The 20248-nt window shown below is 47.3% G+C and overlaps 1 protein-coding gene across 1 annotated transcript in view; it reads left to right on the forward strand.

Annotated features, from left to right (window-relative positions):
• The window catches only part of LOC125300515 (MAP/microtubule affinity-regulating kinase 3-like), a 28539-nt gene extending 20932 nt beyond the window's left edge, over nucleotides 1-7607 (forward strand). Inside the window, 9 exon segments of the mRNA XM_048252513.1 lie at nucleotides 97-171; nucleotides 173-334; nucleotides 808-927; nucleotides 1796-1895; nucleotides 5577-5689; nucleotides 5850-5994; nucleotides 6269-6506; nucleotides 6851-6945; nucleotides 7437-7607. Of these exon segments, the coding sequence (XP_048108470.1) occupies nucleotides 97-171; nucleotides 173-334; nucleotides 808-927; nucleotides 1796-1895; nucleotides 5577-5689; nucleotides 5850-5994; nucleotides 6269-6506; nucleotides 6851-6923 (1026 nt within the window). The 3' untranslated portion in view covers nucleotides 6924-6945; nucleotides 7437-7607.
• Nucleotides 7608-20248: the final 12641 nt, after the last annotated feature.

The raw sequence follows: 20248 nt of genomic DNA on the forward strand, positions 1-20248 counted from the left end.
GATGTTCTTAATTAGTGTTCTTTTCCTAGTGAGTTTGGTTCTTGATAAGTGTTCTTTTCCTACTGAGTTTGGTTCTTGATGTTCTTCTTCCCTCAGGCAGAGAACCTGCTCCTGGATGCCGACATGAACATCAAGATCGCCGACTTCGGCTTCCACAACGAGTTCCGCGATGGGCAGCAAGCTGGACCCGTTCTCGCGGCTCCCGCCCTCGCCCAGCGCCCGAGCTCTTCCAGGGCAAAATTACAGCCGGGCCCAGGTGGGCGTCTGGAGCCTGGGGGTCATCCTCTACACACTCGTCAGCGGGTCACTGCCCTTCGACGGACAGAACCTGAAGGTTAGGACTGTGTGTGTGTGTGTGTGTGTGTGTGTGTGTGTGTGACTGACTGCCCCCGAGATGGACTTTTGAAGCCTGAGGGTCATCGTCAATTCTTAGCGAGTCCTGCCCTTTGCCGGCCAGAAGCTAAATGGTCAGAGAGATGTGTGTGCACGTGTGTGTGTGTGCGGGAGAGTGTGTGTGTGTGTATGTGTGTGGGTGTCTGTGTGTGCGTGTGTGCGTGCGTGCGTGCGCGCATCAGTCAGTGCTGACCAAAGTGTGTGTGTGTGTGTGTGTGTGTACCTTTGTATAATCAGCTGTCATCATCAATTTTTGTTTGTGCGCGTTTGTCTGTGTGCGTGTGGCGTGTGTGTGTCTGTGCACGTTTGTGTGTGTGCGCGTTTGGCGTGTCTCTGTGTGTGTGTGTGTGTGTGTGTGTGTTGTGTGTGTGTGTGTGTGTGTGTGTGTGTGTGTGTGTGTGTGTGTGTGTGTAGGAGCTGCGTGAGAGAGTGTTGAGAGGCAAATACAGGATCCCATTCTACATGTCCACTGACTGTGAGAACCTCCTCAAGAGATTCCTGGTCCTCAACCCTGTTAAACGAGGAACACTCGAGGTTTGGACACACACACACACACACACACACACACCACACAGAGTACACACACACACACACACACACACACACACACACACACACACACACACACACACACACACACAGGAGTACACACACACACACACACACACACACACACACACACACACACACACACTCACTCACACACTACACACAGAGTACACACACACTACACACTACTCACAGAGTACACACACACACACACTACACACAGAGTACACACACACACACACACACACACACACACACACACACACACTACACACAGACAAACACACACACACACACTACACACACACTGCACACTACTCTGGAGGTACACACACACACACACTACACAGGTACACACACACACACACACACACACACACACACACACACACACACACACACTACACACAGAGTACACACACACACAGACAAACACACACACACACACTACACACAGAGTACACACACACACTACACAAACACACACTCACTCACACAAACACACACTCACTCACTCACTCATACACACACACAGACACACACACACACACACTCACTCACTCACACACACACAGACACATTCCCACACACACTCCTGACCTCAGCTTGTTATCCATCTGCAGTGCTGATCAATATGTCCCTTATTGATGCTGATACTGAAGGACACAAAGCACACACACACAGAGAGTACACACACACACACACACACACACACACACACACATACACTGATGCAAACACACACACACACATACACGGACACGCACATGCACACGGACATCATATGCACACACAAACACACAGGTGTGGTGTGTGTGTGTGTGGTTGTCATGGTGATCTCCTGTGTTGTCAGCAAATCATGAAGGACAGATGGATCAACGCAGGAGCAGACGAGGACCAGCTCAAGCCCTTCATCGAACCGGAGACCGACATCTCTGACCAGAAGAGAATAGGTGTGTGTGTGTGTGTCACAGTGTGTTTCTATGTGTGTGGGTGTGTTTGTGTCACAGTGTGTTTCTGTGTGTGTGTGTGTGTGTGTGTGTGTGTGTGTGTGTGTGTGTGTGTGTGTCTGGTGTTTCTCTGTGTGTGTGTGTGTGTGTGTGTGTGTGTGTGTACTCTTTGTGTGTGTGTGTGTCAGTGTGTGTGTGGTGGAGGGTCATCTCCCAAGATGAAAGACAGAGAGAGAGATGAAAGATGGGGGAGCTATGACTCAGTGAGCGGCAAGAGGGTTTGTGTTTGTGTGTGTGTGTGTGTGTGTGTGTGTGTGTGTGTGTGTGTGTGTGTGTGTGTGTGTGAGAGAGAGACTGCATAAGGTGGCATTACATAAGACCAGAACACAGCTTTAATCCCACACATACACACTCTCCTGAGCTTCACCTGCAGTCTGTTATCTCTAGGGATAGATGAGCTGTGTGTGTGCGTGTGTGCGTGTGTCGTCAAAGTAAAACCGTCGTCTTGTCTTGATGCATCGTCTTATCGCGTGTGTGTGTGTGTGTGTGTGTGCATGTGTGTGGTAAGATCTCCCTATTCACATGCAGGGCAGCATGACCGTAAGAGACAGGGGATGAAGATTAATCAGTAAATGCTCTCTCTCTCTCTCACTCACACACACACACATGCACGCACGCACACATGCAGAGGGGGTAGATAAGGCAGGTAATGGTATGTGTGGCTGTGTGAGAAATGTTTGTGTGAACATTGTGTGTGTGTGTGTGTGTGAGAGTTGTGCAGATGTGTGTGTGTGTGTGTGTGTGTGTGTGTGTGTGTGTGTGAGTGTGTGAGAGTCGTGTGCAGGGACTGAAAACAGCATGATTCTCATCTCAGTTCGTTCTGCAAAAATTATTTTGGCTCCTGTTCCAGAGTTGCAAGGCCTCTCCTCTAAATCCCAGTGTGTGTGTGTCTTGGCGTTTGAGTGTCTCTGTGTGTGTGTGTGTGTGTGTGTGTGTGTGTGTGTGTGTGTGTGTGTGTGTGTGTGTGTGTGTGTGTGTGTGTGTAGGAGCTGCGTGAGAGAGTGTTGAGAGGCAAATACAGGATCCCATTCTACATGTCCACTGACTGTGAGAACCTCCTCAAGAGATTCCTGGTCCTCAACCCTGTTAAACGAGGAACACTCGAGGTTTGGACACACACACACACACACACACACTACACACAGAGTACACACACACACACACACACACACACTCACACACACTCACTCACACTACACACAGAGTACACACACACACTACACACAGAGTACACACACACACACACACTACACACAGAGTACACACACACACACACACACACACACTCACTCACACTCACACACACACTACACACAGAGTACACACACACACACACTACACACGGTACACACACACACACACACACACTCCTACTCACACACCTCACACACAGGTACACACACACACACACTACTCACAGGTACACACACACACACTACACACAGTGCACACACACACACACACACACACACACACACACACACACACACACACAGAGTACACACACACACAGACAAACACACACACACACACTACACACAGAGTACACACACACTACTCACACACTCACTGAAACACACGCTCACTCTCACTCCTCCCTTTGCACACAGACACACACACACACACACACTCACTCCTCACACACACAGACACATTTCCCACACACACTCCTGACCTCAGCTTGTTATCCATCTGCAGTGCTGATCAATATGTCCCTTATTGATGCTGATACTGAAGGACACAAAGCACACACACACAGAGAGTACACACACACACACACACACACACACACACATACACTGATGCAAACCCACATGCACACATGCACATGCACATGCAGGACATCATGTGCACACACAAACACACACAGGTGTGGTGTGTGTGTGTGATAATGTGTGTGGTGGTTGTAATTGATCTCCTGTGTTGTCAGCCGATCATGGGACAGATGGATCCAGCAGGGGAACAGGCGGGGGACCAACTCAAGCCAGCTTCATCGAACCAGGAGACCGACATCTCTGACCAGAAGAGAATAGGTGTGTGTGTGTGTGTCACAGTGTGTTTCTGTGTGTGTGGGTGTGTTAATGTCACAGTGTCATTTCTGTGTGTGTGTGTGTGTGTTGACTGTGTGTGTGTGTGATGATAATGATAATCCTGAGTGTTCTCTGTGTGTGTCTGTGTGTGTGTGTGTGTGTGTGTGTCTCTTTGTGTGATGATGATGACTCAATCAGTGTGTGTGTGGTGGAGGGTCATCTCCCAAGATGAAAGACAGAGAGAGAGATGAAAGATGGGGGAGCTAGAGAGCTCAGTGAAGTGACAAGAGGGACTGTGTGTGTGTGTGTGTGTGTGTGTGTGTGTGTGTGTGTGGCATGTGTGTGAGAGAGAGAGACTGCATGAGTGGCATTACACTTGGGAACAGCTTTAATCCCTGCCATACACACTCCCTGAGCTTCACCTGCAGTCTGTTATCTCTGGGGATAAGATGAGCTGTGTGTGGAGTGTGGAGTGTGTGTGTGTGTGTGCGTGCGTCGTCGTGCTGTAGCGTCCGCGTCTTGCATCGCGTCTTGTCGTCGCGTGTGTGTGTGTGTGTGTGTGTGTGCATGTGTGTGGTAAGATCTCCCTATTCACATGCAGGGCAGCATGACCGTAAGAGACAGGGGATGAAGATTAATCAGTAAATGCTCTCTCTCTCTCACTCACACACACACACATGCACTTACTTGCACACATGCAGGGGGGTAGATAAGGCAGGTAATGGTATGTGTGGCTGTGTGAAAATGTTTGTGTGAACATTGTGTGTGTGTGTGTGTGTGTGAGTTATTGCAGATGTGTGTGTGTGTGTGTGTGTGTGTGTGTGTGTGTGTGTGTGTGAGTGTGTGAGAGTGGTGTGCAGGGACTGAAAACAGCATGATTCTCATCTCAGTTAATTCTGCAAAAATTATTTTGGCTCCTGTTCAGGTTGCAAGGCCTCTCCTCTAAATCCCAGTGTGTTATTATTGTGTAGCGTGTGTGTGTCTGCTTAGCCTGGCGAGCCAGACCCACATTAAAATGTAGAGGTCTGGGCACTCACCGTTAGCAGTGCTTAGTCAGTAGGGATAATCAGTTGTCTTTAAAATTCCCTCTGCCTTAATGGGACAGGGCAGCTATAGGTTCCATCGTTTCCCACCAGCAGAGCTAGTTGGCTGGATTCAAAGGTTTGCCAACTTAATAAAAAAGCTTAACTTCGTGTCACACTGTTAGCCAGCAGCAACATCCATCTGATTTGTTTTTCAAGTAGCAGGGTTATTCAAGCCAAACCGTTGCAACTCTGCCATCAATCATTATGTTAAGCCCACCAAACGACTCTATAGACGATTTCAATGTCCTGATTGAGTTTCGATTTCTGGAGCTCACAAGCCAACGGAGAGTTGCTAGACTAGCCCTGGCAGCAAGGGGCGCGTCTAGATTTCTAGGCTAGTCTTTGCTATGTTTACCTATGGTTTTTATGGTTTATGATGTGTGTATGTGTGTTTGCTATGTTTACCTATGGTTTCTATGGTGTGTGTGTGTGTGTGTTTGCTTGCTATGTTTACCTATGGTTTCTATGGTGTGTGTGTGTGTGTGTGTGTGTTTTCTGGTGTGTGCCAGACGTGATGGTCAGCATGGGCTACTCTTGTGAGAAGATTCAGGAGTCACTGTCCAAGATGAAGTACGATGAGATCACCGCCACCTACCTGCTGCTCGCCCGCAAGGCCAATGAGGTGAGAGCCCCGCCCCGCCCGGCTCTCCACCAATCACAGAGCCCCACTGCACTGGGCTCCTCTATCATTGGTGGAGTTTGGGCTTCATCACATCTATTTGGAGAGAAATGCCAACTTTTCAAGTGTGTGTGTGTGTGTGTGTGTGTGTGTGTTCTAGCAGGAGATCAGTGATTCCAGCTCCAGCAGTAATCCCTCATTGTCTAAGACGAGACCCTCCAGCGAGCTCAACGGCCAGTCGCCTTCTCACCTCAAAGTGCAGAGGAGTGTCTCCACCAATCAGAAGTCTCGGCGCTACAGCGACCAAGGTGAGCCAGCCAATCAGGTGTCGTTCCACTCACTTATCACACCACATCACACATCATATCACACGTGTGTCTTGCATGGCGGGTGTGAATTTAGCGTGTGTGTGTGTGTGTAACATGGCGGGTGTGAATTTAGCGTGTGTGTGTGTAACATGGCGGGTGTGATTTCACTATGAACTAATCATTTACTGCAGCAAGACATTCAGCCTCGTTCACTTCCTGCTTCTCTGCGTTCACTTCCTGCTTCTCTGCGTTCACTTCCTGCTTCTCTCCCCAGTGAGTCCGGTGTCGGCCGGCTCCAGCTCGTCCAAACGGGCCGTCGCGGGTTCCGGAGAGGGTGACCAGCGGCTGGAGGGGGCGCGTAAGCCGCCCTCACACACACACACACACACACCGCCCTCACGCACACACACACCCCCCTCACGCACACACACACCCCCCAGCCCCATGCTGGGCAACGCCAGCAACCCCAACAAGGCAGACATCCCCAAGAGGGGCAGCATCAGTACGCCCGAGTGTGTGTGTGTGTGTGTGTGTGTGTGTAAACTAGCCGTGTGTGTGTGTGTGTGTGTGTAAACTAGCCGTTTGTGTGTACTGTTGCTTGTCTTTACTGTTAAACAAACAAACTGTGTGTGTGTGTGTGTGTGTGTGTGTGTGTGTGTAAACTAGCCGTGTGTGTGTGTGTGTGTGTACTGTTGCTTGTCTTTACTGTTAAACAAACAAACTGTGTGTGTGTGTGTGTGTATGGCCCATCTCTACATGATGTTGGCAGTCTTGTTCTATGCCACCAGCTTGTGCCACTTTTTGACTTTGTTGCTATGTACATCTGGTGTGTGTGTGTGTGTGTGTGTGTGTTTAGAATTCTGGAGGCATGTCGCGCAGGAATACATATGTTTGCACTGAGAGAAACAACGCTGAACGTCTGTCTGTGATTCCCAATGGGAAAGAAAACAGGTATCACATACACACACACACACACACACACACACACTCACACACTCACACACTTACACACTCACACACACTAAGGACTCCAACAATAGGGACCAAGCACTCGGTAGAACTGGAACCTAGAACTGCTCTGTGTGAAAATGCCTAATGTTCTCTCTCTCTCTCTCTCTCTCTCTCTCTCTTTTTACTCTCTCTCTCTCTCTCTCTCTCTCCCTCTCTCTCCCTCTCTCTCTCTCCCTCTCACTCCCTCTCTCTCTCCCCCTCTCTCTGTCTCTCTCTCTTTCCCCCTCTCTCTCTTTCTCTCGCCCTCCCTCTCTCTCTCTCTGTCTCTCTCTCTTTCCCTCCCTCCCTCTCTCTTTCTCTCTCTCTTTCTCTCCCTCTCTCTTTCTCCCTCTCTCTCTCTCTCCCTCCCTCTTTCTCTCCCTCTCTCTCTCTTTCTCCCTCTCTCTCTCTCTCTCTCCCTCCCTCTCTCTCTCTCTCCCTCTTTCTCTCAGTGCGTCCCTGTCCCCCGGTCAGAAGAACCCAGGTGCGTCCACTCACAGCATCAGCAGTGCTGCGGCGCCTGAGAAACTCCGTTTCCCACGAGGCAGTGCGAGCCGCAGTACCTTCCACGGGGGTCAGTTGAGAGAGCGGCGCACGGCCACCTACAACGCCCCGGTCCCCGGCACGCCAACAACCTGCTCAGAGCTCACCCCAACACCAACAACCTGCTAACACACACACTCACCTCACAAACTCACACACACACACACACAGGTAACACACACACACACACACACACACACACACACACACACACACACACACACACACACACACATGTTCTGATCCTTCTCTGAAGTCTTTTCTGAATTGTCTGACCCTTCTAGTGATGTATGTGGTGCTCATTCATCTTCATTGGTCCTCATGGGGTGTGTGTGTGTGTGTGTTTCTAATGTCCTGTGTTTCCTCATCTTGTGTTTTGTTGTAGAAACATGTCATTCAGGTTTAACAAAAGGTAGGCCCCGCCCCTCCCTCGCTCAGCCTGTCGTCTCGCTGCGTGATGACCTTTGACCTAACTCTAATTAACTCCACTTAACGGACTCGTTAACACACCTGTGGACTGCATCAGCCTCACACACACAGGGCTGATTAACCCCCACACTGGGCACGCACGGACCACACCACACACACACACACACACACACACACACACACACACACACACACAGACAGACACACACACACACACACACACACACACACACACACACACTCGGCTGATTAACACCCACAGTGGGCACGCAAGGACCCCAGCAGACTGCGTCTTAGGGCTAGCTTATACACACACACACACTCTCACACTCACACACAAAAGGCTAGCTTAAACACACACACTCTCACACTCACACACAAAAGGCTAGCTTACACACACACACACTCTCACACTCACACACAAAACGCTAGCTTACTCTCACACACAAAAGGCTAGCTTATACACACACACACACTCTCATACTCACACAATCAAAAGGCTATCTTATACACACACACTCACACACAAAAGGGAAGCTCACACACACACACACTCACACTCACACACCAAAGGGAAGCTTATACACACACACACACACAAAAGGGAAGCTTAGGGCCTGTCCACACAGAGACGCTTTTTAGGTTAAACGCAGAGGTTTTGCTTCGTCTTGGCCGATCGTCCAAACGAATCCTGTAAACGCACTGCCTGAAACCGCACTTTTTTGAAACCTGGTCCCAGAGTAGAAAAATCTGAAACCGCACATCCTGCTTGCGTATCGATGATGTCATCGCCACACCTCAGCTGCCCTGGACTTGCACTTATAGTATTGCCTAACAATACTTGTTTTCATACATGACATTACCTACGATTACACTCCGTTAAGATAAATATCACAACTGATGCTGCGCAGCGGCGTATAGCTTATGACTTGGTGGACTGAACACTGTTTTTCCCGGTGTTTTTTATGCATTCTAGCAGTGGCGTCGTTAGACCTGGGCATTCGGGGCTATAGCCCCGGATCCTCTGGGGATAGCCCCGGATCTATGGGCCGTCAACAACAACAAAAACTCTAATCGTGAATGAAATAAATAGCCCTGTAGAAGAGACTTTTGTGTTTTGTGTCCATTGTGTTGCATTAACAGCAGCAGCAAGACAATCTGGCGTGATCTGGGAAGGTTTAGAATCATTTGTTGCAAAATGTTGCAATTTCAATTCTCCTCTGGCTATTACGCATTGCTGTTTTAGATGCTTCTACTAACTAGCCTTAGCGAAATAAGTGTATAAGGACAAATGGATATTAGAAGTTTATTTAGAGAAAAAAGGGCAGAGCAGGGACAAGAAGTGGAAACTCTTCAGTGTGTCATCATCTCCCGCAACCCAGGAGGACATTTCGATCAGCTCAGTTTCAATATATAAGTGATTTACTATTGAATCACATGCGCCCATAAATAAACCTGACCTCGTTTGAGGGGGCTTCCAAGCAATGCATGTTGGGCTTGATTTTGACAGAATGGAACTTTTTTCTTTGGGCAAAAGTTTGTGATATACAACCCAAATGCATTGCTTTCAAGGCACCCATAGCCCATTAATTGAAGGGGATGGCGTCCGAAATGTTTATCCCGAGATCGACGCTCACACCTGTCAAGTGCACGACAGAGGTGCATGGCGATGTTTATTCTACAGGCTATTTTAATGTGATATTTGGGGTGTTGTATGTGGTGCACTTTGGCAGAAGAGACGTTCTCCTCAGGGCTTGCAGGAATTAATGCTATGGTGCACCCGCCCCCCCCCAAGAAAAAGAAATAATTCACTTTCGTGAACAATATTTGTCCGTTTTAGGTCCGTGCATTGGTCAGTCAGCAAAAAAGTAGCCTACATAGCATAACAACATCCACATGCAATAATACAACGACAAACGCCTCTACAATGACCTATTCATTTGGACAACTTGATACAGCCCTATACAGGCTAAAGTTACCTTTAGTTTTGTTCTAGCGTAACGTGGCGCCTGGCTTTAGTGCAGTCTAACGTTCTGACAAGCACACCAATTGCCTACCTTGTTCTTGTATAACTCCTAAGCGTTGCTGCCTCCATCCTTTCTGTTTTCGTTGTTTAAAACTTGTGATATCCATGATGAGTATTGAATGAAATTAGCTCAACATTGTGTGCTGATAACCATATAGATAGCCGAAAGTAAAAGAAAACAACAAGTAGCCTATTGGCGTGGCTGCATGCGTATTCTCTCCTGCTCAAAAAACATAATGTGTTCACTAACTTTTACGTAATAGAAAATGGTAAATAGCCTGATGGCATGCAGATAATGGGATACTGTACATAGTTGGGAAGGTATGGCAGGCCGATTTGGTGTGAATACACACACACACAAGGGAAATTTTCTCTCGCTGTTGAGTAGCCTGATGGTACGCACAGTGTGTACGGACGTACACCTGCAGGCGCGCCTGGTTCTCCTTACACGGTCTTTAAACATCAAAATATTCAGAATGCCGTGACGTGAGTCATTACGATTGGCCTTCCTTTTCATTCTCAAAGTAGGTTAAAATTGCATGTTCATCAGCACGATTTTCAAAATCTCTCGGGGGAGAAACCCCCGAACCCCCGGACAAAAAAGAACTCTAACTTCTGGGCTCTAGCCCCGAATGTTTTAAATAGCTAGCGACGCCCCTGCATTCTAGCTACTGTCAATGACGCGAGAGAACTTAAGTTATTAGGAAAGTGCGGTGTAAGTTTAGGCTACATTAATTTGTGCATAGTGCCAGTGTCATTCATTTATTTTACATGTCTTACAACATATATACATGCATTCACAGTCGAGTGAAATCAGATATAAGCATACAAAAACGCTTAGAACTCACGTTAAACCGATGGTAGCACACTGAATGTGAATGTGCGATTTGATGTAGGCAAAAGTATTGACTGTTACTAACGAAGGTTTTATAGCAATATTATAAATTTGGCGACAGAATAGCCTAGAACTTGTAGCCTAATTAGCGGTGATAGCCAAACTAATGTGAATCCGCGACTATCCTACAAACCAAAGAAAGTAAAGGTGATTAGTAGGCCTACCTGCGTTAGCCAAATAAGGACGGAACTGCACCCTTCACAAACCGTAAAAATAAAGTTTATTAGTTTTACAGTTGACTACAGTTGACAGTTCACCATCAGTCCACACAAACAATTCTGGTTTCCTTGCACTAGCCATTTTGTCATAGCCTATTCTGTCTGTTTGTAAAGCACAAACTTTGGTCAATTTCTGTAAAGAAACAGTGCCACCTATAGGCCTGGGGTATGAAGTAACGTTTGAGTCGTGTTGAGATGGATCCGCTTTGGACGCTAAATATTCTTGATAATGGTTCAGGGAAGACGGAGGAAAAAAAGATCGGTTTGGTAATGCGGTGGACTAGGCCTTATACACACACACACTCACACACAAAAGGGAAGCTTATACACACACACACTCACACACAAAAGGGAAGCTCACACACACACTCACACACGAAAGGGAAGCTCACACAGAGAGACGCAGACGGTCACTCATCTGACATCATTTCCTCCCCGTCCAGCCGATGAGTGTTGAGTGGACTCCCACTGAAGTAAAGGGGGCACGTGCCCCGTCGGATTTTCCTTCCTGATATTTTTTTTTGATCACAACTTTGTTCCTATAATGCTCCATAATAATCCAGAGCCTGTAACGACTCAAAGCGCGAGTCCAACACGTCACATCTAGCTTTGTATGGCAGTAAAGTTATAGCCAAATATTTGTTTATGGTTAGACTAGGCTAGCTAACGTTACACTGACATAACGTAACTTAAATAATTTCCGCTACTTTCCAAACACGAGGTGTTGGACTCACGCTCGGTAACCAAACACGAGGTGTTGGACTCACGCTCGGTAACCAAACACGACGTGTTGGACTTGACGCTCGGTAACCAAACACGAGGTGTTGGACTCACGCTCGGTAATCAAACACGACGTGTTGGACTCGCTCGGTAACCAAACACGATGTGTTGATCTCGTGCTCAGTAACCAAACGCGGCGTGTTGGACTCGCTCGGTAACCAAACACGATGTGTTGATCTCGTGCTCAGTAACCAAACGCGGCGTGTTGATCTCGTGCTCAGTAACCAAACGCGGCGTGTTGATCTCGTGCTCAGTAACCAAACGCGGCGTGTTGGACTCTGTGGAATCCGGGGGGTCTGTGGCACACCTGAGAGGGGAGGAGTCAGGGCATTCTACCGGCTGGACTGGGAAAATGATGATGTTAAACAGGGCTGAGTCATGCTGTGACTCCTGTTACACAGTGCTGAGTCATGCTGTGACTCCTGTTAAACATGCTGAGTCATGCTGTGACTCCTGTTAAATATGCTGAGTCATGCTGTGACTCATGGAGTTGAGGGTGCAGGGACAAACTGAGCATGCCTGAGTACTGCTGGTCTCCATGATGATCAGACCAGAACAGTCAAGCGCTGACCAACTCACCACTAATCTCACCACAATGCATGTGTGTGTGTGTGTGTTTGTGTGTGTGGCACTCTTCAGCTACAGATGAGGGCATCTCTGAAGTATAGTTCTGTGTGGAATTGCAGTGTGTGTGGTGCATAACCCAAAAATGTGTACAGCGTGCGTGCATGCTTGCTTGTGTTGTGTGTGTGTGTGTGTGTGTGTGTGTGTGTATATATGTTGGTATGTTGGTGCATAGGGAGTGTGTGTGTGTGTGTATGTTGGTATGTTGGTGCATAGGGAGTGTGTGTGTGTGTGTGTGTGTGTGTGTGTGTGTGTGTGTGTGTGTGTGTGTGTGTGCGGTGCGCGTAGTCCTCAGCCACAGGGGAGGGGCTCAACCATACATCTCCACTAGAGATGTGTGTGTGTGTGTATTAGGGGTGTACAGTTTGGTGTGTACCTCAGTGTTTAAGTCACTGTTTGGATCATTGTTGGTGCAGTAAGCCTGTAGGTGTTTGTTAGCCTGTAGCCTTTAGGTGTTTGTTAGCCTGTAGCCTGTAGCCTGTAGGTGTTTGTTAGCCTGTAGCCTGTAGGTGTTTGTTAGCCTGTAGCCTGTGGGTGTTTGTAAGCCTGTAGCCTGTAGCCTGTAGGTGTTTGTTAGCCTGTAGCCTGTAGCCTGTAGGTGTTTGTTAGCCTGTAGCCTGTAGCCTGTAGGTGTTTGTTAGCCTGTAGCCTGTAGGTGTTTGTTAGCCTGTAGCCTGTAGGTGTTTGTAAGCCTGTAGCCTGTAGGTGTTTGTTAGCCTGTAGCCTGTAGCCTGTAGGTGTTTGTTAGCCTGTAGCCTGTAGGTGTTTGTTAGCCTGTAGCCTGTAGCCTGTAGGTGTTTGTTAGCCTGTAGCCTGTAGCCTGTAGGTGTTTGTTAGCCTGTAGCCTGTAGGTGTTTGTAAGCCTGTAGCCTGTAGCCTGTAGCCTGTAGGTGTTTGTTAGCCTGTAGCCTGTAGCCTGTAGGTGTTTGTTAGCCTGTAGCCTGTAGGTGTTTGTAAGCCTGTAGCCTGTAGGTGGGTGTTTCTGCAACTACGGGCACTTTTATGTCCCTGTACTGAAATTTTGGATTTCTTACAAATGTGTCATATGATGCTTGATATATATATATATATATATATATGATGTAAGTATATATATATATCTTAAAATATTATGAAGATATAAATATTATAAGAAAATGTCCTTTAGTAAGATTTTTAAAGCATTTTAGGGCTCCACATGCACCTCACCTGAGGTCTCAGTGTTGAAAGACCTAAAACAAGCAAAAGGACATTATTTCAAATGAAAGTGTTTCATAAACATATTACATAAACCATATTCAAATATTGTTTTCATTAATATGATTTCTGTGTACATGTGACCATGCTTTACAGATTGTGATGGTTAGGATGGATTTTTTATAGCGGTTGATTTTTTTTGTCATATTCAAAAGTGACTCTAGCTGCAGAACGCCAGGTACTGCTTACCTACAGTTCACTGGCCATCTTGTGATACACAACGGGAACAGCATTTTGAAAGGCTGTCACATGTTCGTTGGCGTTAACTGGCTAAACTGACGTATGGTCCCCCACTTTATATATCAGTGTGAAAACATGGAACATGGTCCGCATGCGAAAACAACGTGCTGTTGACTACTATTAAATCCTGTATTTGGTGCATTCCCTACACATCTGTATTGAACGTCCTGGACCTAAACGCGTCGGTACAAATATGTGTGCCTTTACACTAGGGCTTTGACTCCGAACTTCGTTATTCAAATATAATTCGATTATTTAAAAATTAAATAATCTTAAACTAAAAAAACGAATTTTAGGGATCTCTTAATATTCGAACCTGTAGCCTATGGAAATGTTTTCCATTCAGATTCTGAGGTTTTTTTCACGCCTTCTGAAGTGAAATGGCGAGCTCATTAGCAAGGCTATTATTGGCCATCTGGGCTCCTGTAGGTTAGCATCCTGGCTGGTTCGCGCTTAGTGAGCTCAGCTCCCACATAGACATTTTTATTTTAAACTTACTGTAACCTTCCTCTGATTTTATTCACCTCAGTTATCAATCAAAGCAAACAGGGAAAAGAAATGGCAACACAATCATTAAAAACACCCAAATAAATAAATGTGCAGATAAGTCTGAATGAAAAGCAGCACTGGTTGAAGCCTGGAAATATTGTAAACAAAGTAACGTTAGCTTAATTTGCTAGTTTAGTCTACTGGTTAGACTGTTCAGTTTCCCCACGTGTGTTTAAGTTTCAATTGAATACTTTTTCTCCTTGGGACAGGCCGTTTGAGTCTTGGAAAATACTTTTCCATTTGCATTGGGATTAAGATGATTAGAATTTAGCAGTCAATTTGAATGCAGTAGTTTTGAACAAAGTCATGCAGCGTGCTAATGATGCTAACCGGATTTAATAGCAATTTAGCCAGTCGTCTTGCACGATTAATTATATGTGCATGCTGAGGAGGAGGGATGCACATGTAATCCAAACATTAATCGAGCACGGGGCAAGGAGAGTCTGTGTTGAGGTAGGCCTACTTCTACCGCCTACTCTGGTAGAGTTTGACATACTACAATGCAAGATATATTTAGCCTATTTTATTTATGGACAACATAAGGCAGGAGGTGTGTGTTGCTTTTAATTATGAATGTTCTATCGAACATATTTTTATTGATATCGATTACATGCGTCACATATAAGCTATCGTTTTATCGCCCAGCTCTATGCTCAATAATAAAAAATTTTGACACACGATAAATACTAAGCCTTTAAAATGCCGTAGTCTATTGACATTGACTGATACACTGCTCTCTGGTGGACAGAACAAATAGAACTTAAGTTTGATACCAATATCGGTCTTACTGAAGACATTTAATGGTTAAAATATTATTAATACATATTCGAATATATTCGAATTTTAATATTAATAAACAAACGAACTTCGAATATGATTTTTGGGCAAAAGTCAAAGCCCTACTTTACACCCCTGTTGTGTGTGCGTGCGTGAGAGCACATAAAATGGCTGTGGCATACTCTGTTTTTTCTGTATTGGTACGCTGCCCCCTAGAGGTCATGGAGAGAAATTCACACAGCACGCACTCTACTGTATGGAGATCACTGCATTCCACCTGCCTCTCTCTCTCTCTTCCTCTCCTTTTCTCTCTTTCTCTCCTTCCCTCTCTCTCCTTTCTTCCTTCTCTCTCTCTTTCCTTCTCTTCCTCTCTGGCTTTCCTTCCCCCTCTCTCTTTCCCCCCACTCTCTCTTTCTCTCTCTCTCTCTCCCTCCCTCTCTCTCTCTCTTCCTCCTCATCTGTATGTACATCATAACCCCATCTCCCATGAGAGACTGAATGCTGTGCAGGAAGGGTTACTTCATTTGATATGAGCATGCACACACACACACACACACACACACACACACACACAGGAGCCGTTTTTGTGTATTACTGTCACTTCACTTCTGTCTGATTCTTCCTCTCTATGTTCTTTCTTTTCTTTTTGTCTACCTACCTCTTTTTCTCTCTCCCTCTCTCTCTGTCCTCTTTCTACTTCTCTCTCTCCCTCCCTCTCTCCCTCTTTCTCCATCCTTTTCTCTCTCCCTCTCCCTCCCTCTCTTCCCTCTCCTCTCTCTCTCTCTCTCTCTCTCTCTCTCTCTCTCTCTCTCTCTCTCTCTCTCTCTCTCTCACTCAGGGTCACTCTTGACCCCAGCAAGCAGCAGTCAGCGCTCAAACCCAGAGAGCCCGCTGTCCCTTCTCCTTCCTCCACTCTCTCTACCCCCTCCAACCCTGCAGCCAAGGCTCTTAGTAAGTCTCTCCTCTCCTCTCCTCCTCTCCTCTCTTCTCCTCTCCTCCTCTCCTCTTTCCTTCTCTCCTCTTCTCTCCTCCTCTCCTCTCCTCTTCTCTCCTCTCCTCCTCTCCTCCCCCTCTCCTCTCCTCCTCCTCTTCTCTCCCCCTCTCCTCTCCTCCTCTTCTCTCCTCCTCTCCTCCTCTCCTCTCCTTCTCTCTTCTCTCCTCTCTTCTCTCCTCTTTCCTTCTCTCCTCTTTCCTTCTCTCCTCTCCTCTCCTCTCCTCTTTCCTTCTCTCCTCTTCTCTCCTCTTCTCTCCTCTCCTCCTCTTTTCTTCTCTCCTCTTCTCTCCTCTTTTCTCCTCTTCTCTCCTCTTCTCTCCTCCTCCTCCTCTTCTCTCTCCTCTCCTCTCCTCTTCTCCTCTTCTCTCCTCCTCTCCTCTCCTCTCCTCCTCTTTTCTTCTCTCCTCTCTCCTCCTCCTCTTCTCTTCTCTCCTCTCCTCCTCTTCTCTCCTCTTCTCTCCTCTCCTCCTCTCTCCTCCTCCTCTCCTCTTCTCTTCTCTTCTCCTCTCCTCCTCTTCTCTCCTCTTCCTCCTCTCTCCTCTTCTCTTCCTCTCCTCCTCTTCCTCACTCTTCTCTTCTCTCCTCCTCTCTCCTCTCTCCTCCTCTCTCCTCTCCTCTCCTCTCTCCTCTTCTCTCCTCTTCTCTCTCCTCTTCTCTCTCTCCTCCTTCTCTTCTCTCCTCTTCTCCTCCTCTCCTCACTCTTCTCTCCTCCTCTTTTCTTCTCCTCCTCTCCTCTCCTCTCCTCTCCTCTTCCTCTCCTCCTCTTTTCTTCTCCTCTCTCCTCTCCTCCTCTCCTCTTCTCTCCTCCTCTTTTCTTCTCCTCTCTCTCTCCTCTCCTCCTCTTCTCTTCTCTCCTCCTCTTCCTCTCCTCTCCTCTTCTCTTCTCCTCTCCTCCTCTTCTCTCCTCTCCTCCTCTTTTCTTCTCCTCTTCTCTTCTCTCCTCCTCCTCTTCTCTCCTCTTCTCTCCTCTCTCTCCTCTTCTCTCCTCTCCTCCTCTTCTCTCTCTCCTCCTCCTCTTCTCTCCTCTTCTCTCCTCTCCTCTCCTCCTCTCCTCCTCCTCTCCTCCTCTTTTCTTCTCCTCTCCTCTCCTCCTCTCTCTCCTCTCCTCTCCTCCTCTTCTCTCCTCTCCTCTCCTCCTCTCTCCTCCTCTCCTCCTCCTCCTCCTCCTCCTCTCCTCCTCTTTCCTTCTCTCCTCTCCTCCTCTTTTCTTCTCCTCTTCTCTTCTCTCCTCTTCTCTCTCTCCTCTCCTCCTCCTCTCTTCTCTCCTCTCCTCCTCTTTTCTCCTCTCCTCTTCTCTCCTCTCCTCCTCCTCTCTTCTCTCCTCTCCTCCTCTTCTCTCCTCTTCTCTCCTCTCCTCCTCTCTCTTCTCCTCTCCTCTCCTCCTCTCCTCTATCTCCTCTCTCCTCTTCTCTCCTCTTCTCCTCTCTCCTCTCCTCTCCTCTCCTCTTCTCTCCTCTCCTCCTCTTCTCCTCTCCTCCTCTTTTCTTCTCCTCTGTGGTTCTTCTCTGTGCTGTTCTTTCTTTCTCATCTGTCATCCTTCTTTCCCTCGGCCCCTCTGGGTGATTGACAGGTCTTCTCCCGGCCCCTCTGGGAGATTGACAGGTCTTCTCCCGGCCCCTCTGGGAGATTGACAGGTCTTCTCCCGGCCCCTCTGAGTGACTGATTGACAGGTTCTCTCCCCGCCCCTCTGGGAGATTGATGGACTGGGCCCCTTCCCAACCACCCCCTCCCACCCCCGCCCCCCTGGGTGATTGACAGATCATTCCCCGCCCCCCTGAGTGACTGATTGGTCTTCTCTTGCAGAGACAGGAGCAGTGGCTATAGGGAGTTGTAGGAACACGCAGTCGGACAGTGCTGAGAGTAAGGGCACATTCAAACACACACACACACACACTTCATGCAGCCTCATTGAGACCTGTGTGTATATATCTCAGCATACGTGTGTGTATGTGTTCATTCACACTCACACACGTACATATTTACGTACGTGTCTGATTGTGTTTTTGTGTGTGTATATACGCATACGTGTGTGTGTGTGTGTGTGTGTATACACACTCCGGTCCACCCACAAAAATCAGCATGTATGACACACACTTTGAATGTGTAGGAAGATGGGTTAGTCGTATATGGCGTGTGTGTGTGTGTGGATATTTCAGCTTTTATAGCCTGTAGTGTTAGTGGACAGCTTTCCCCACAATTTTATTGTTAAACATTGAACTACATCATTACAACAGATTAACACACACACACACACACACAGACGCATGTAGGTAGAATGAGCCCTGTTGCTAACGTGTGTGTTGTGTGTCGTGTGGATATTTCAGCTTTTATAGCCTGTAGTGTTAGTGGACAGCTTTCCCCATCTGCTGCTCACCTGGACCAAAGATATCGCTCTCTTACACACACACACACACACACACACACTTTCTTCTTACACACACACACCCTTTTCTCTCTCTCACACACACACTCACACACACACACACACGTTCCTCTTACACACACACACACACACACACTTTCCTCTTACACACACACACACACACACACTTTCCTCTTACACACACACACACACACACTCTCTTACACACACACACACACACACACTTTTCTCTCTTTCTCTTACACACACACACACTTTTCTCTCTTACACACACACACACACACACACACACAGATTTTCTCAAGTCCTCACCCTCCGTGTTCCCTCTTGCATCCTCTCTCTCTCTTTCTCTCTCTCTCTCTCTTTATTCTCTTTTTCTGGTTGTTGAGATATATGTGTAAAACTGTTTTATCTTCCCTCCCCCCTTCTCTCTCTCTCTCTCTCACTCTCTCTCTCTTTGTCTGTGTGGTGTAAAGAGTCTCAACCGAGCTTGAGAGAAGCGGGAGATTTGAGGGCTCAAGGTGAGACGTCTTATTTCAGTCCTTCTGCTGATGCTGGTCTGATGCTGGTGTTAGACTGGTCTGATGCTGGTATTAGTATTAGACTGGTCTGATGCTGGTATTATGCTGGTCTGATGCTGGTGTTAGTATTAAACTGGTCTGATGCTGGTGTTAATCTGGTCTGATGCTGGTGTTAGTGTTAGACTGGTCTGATGCTGGTGTTAGACTGGTCTGATGCTGGTGTTAGTATTAAACTGGTCTGATGCTGGTGTTAGTGTTAGACTGGTCTGATGCTGGTGTTAGACTGGTCTGATGCTGGTGTTAGTATTAGACTGGTCTAATGCTGGTATTAGTATTATACTGGTCTGATGCTGGTGTTAGTGTTAGACTGGTCTGATGCTGGTGTTAGTATTAAACTGGTCTGGTGCTGGTGTTAGACTGGTCTGATGCTGGTTTCTCTTGTCGCTTGTATCTGTCGTCTATTTAGTCTCATTCGTGGCCCTCTGTGACAGCCACATCATCTTTCCTGTCATTTAATCACCCCTCATCTATCCCATCATTCTCCATCAGCCCTGATTTGCCCTATCTGCCCTGATTTGCCCCAATCAGCCCTCATCTATCCCATCATCCTCCATCAGCCCTGATTTGCCCCAATCAGCCCCAGTCACCCTTTATCTGCCCCTGATCCCTGCCTGTAGTGAGGTGTGTGTGAAGGTTGATTGTGTTGATGCTGTGTGCGTGTGTGTGTCTTTCATGGTGTTGGTGATTGATTGTGCTTGATGTTGTGAGTGTCTGTGGCTGTGCATGCCTCTCCCCTTGATGCATGTGCACTGAAGCCGACTAGCGTGTGTGTGTGTGTGTGTCTGTGTGTGTGTCTGTGTGTGTGTGTGTGTGTGTGTGGCGCATGATGCACTCCCTGCCTTGTGCGTGTGTGTGTGTGGCTTGCTGCTTGATCATTTGAGTCTTTTATCTGAAGAAGATAATTATGTTCTACATATGTGCATTAAAGGAAAATTCCGGTATTTAGCACTTAGAGTCCCTTTTCTGGTTTGTTTTGGATGAACTAGAGT

Source organism: Alosa alosa, chromosome 1 (genome assembly GCF_017589495.1).
Source record: "Alosa alosa isolate M-15738 ecotype Scorff River chromosome 1, AALO_Geno_1.1, whole genome shotgun sequence".
Classification (NCBI taxonomy): Eukaryota; Metazoa; Chordata; class Actinopteri; order Clupeiformes; family Clupeidae; genus Alosa; species Alosa alosa.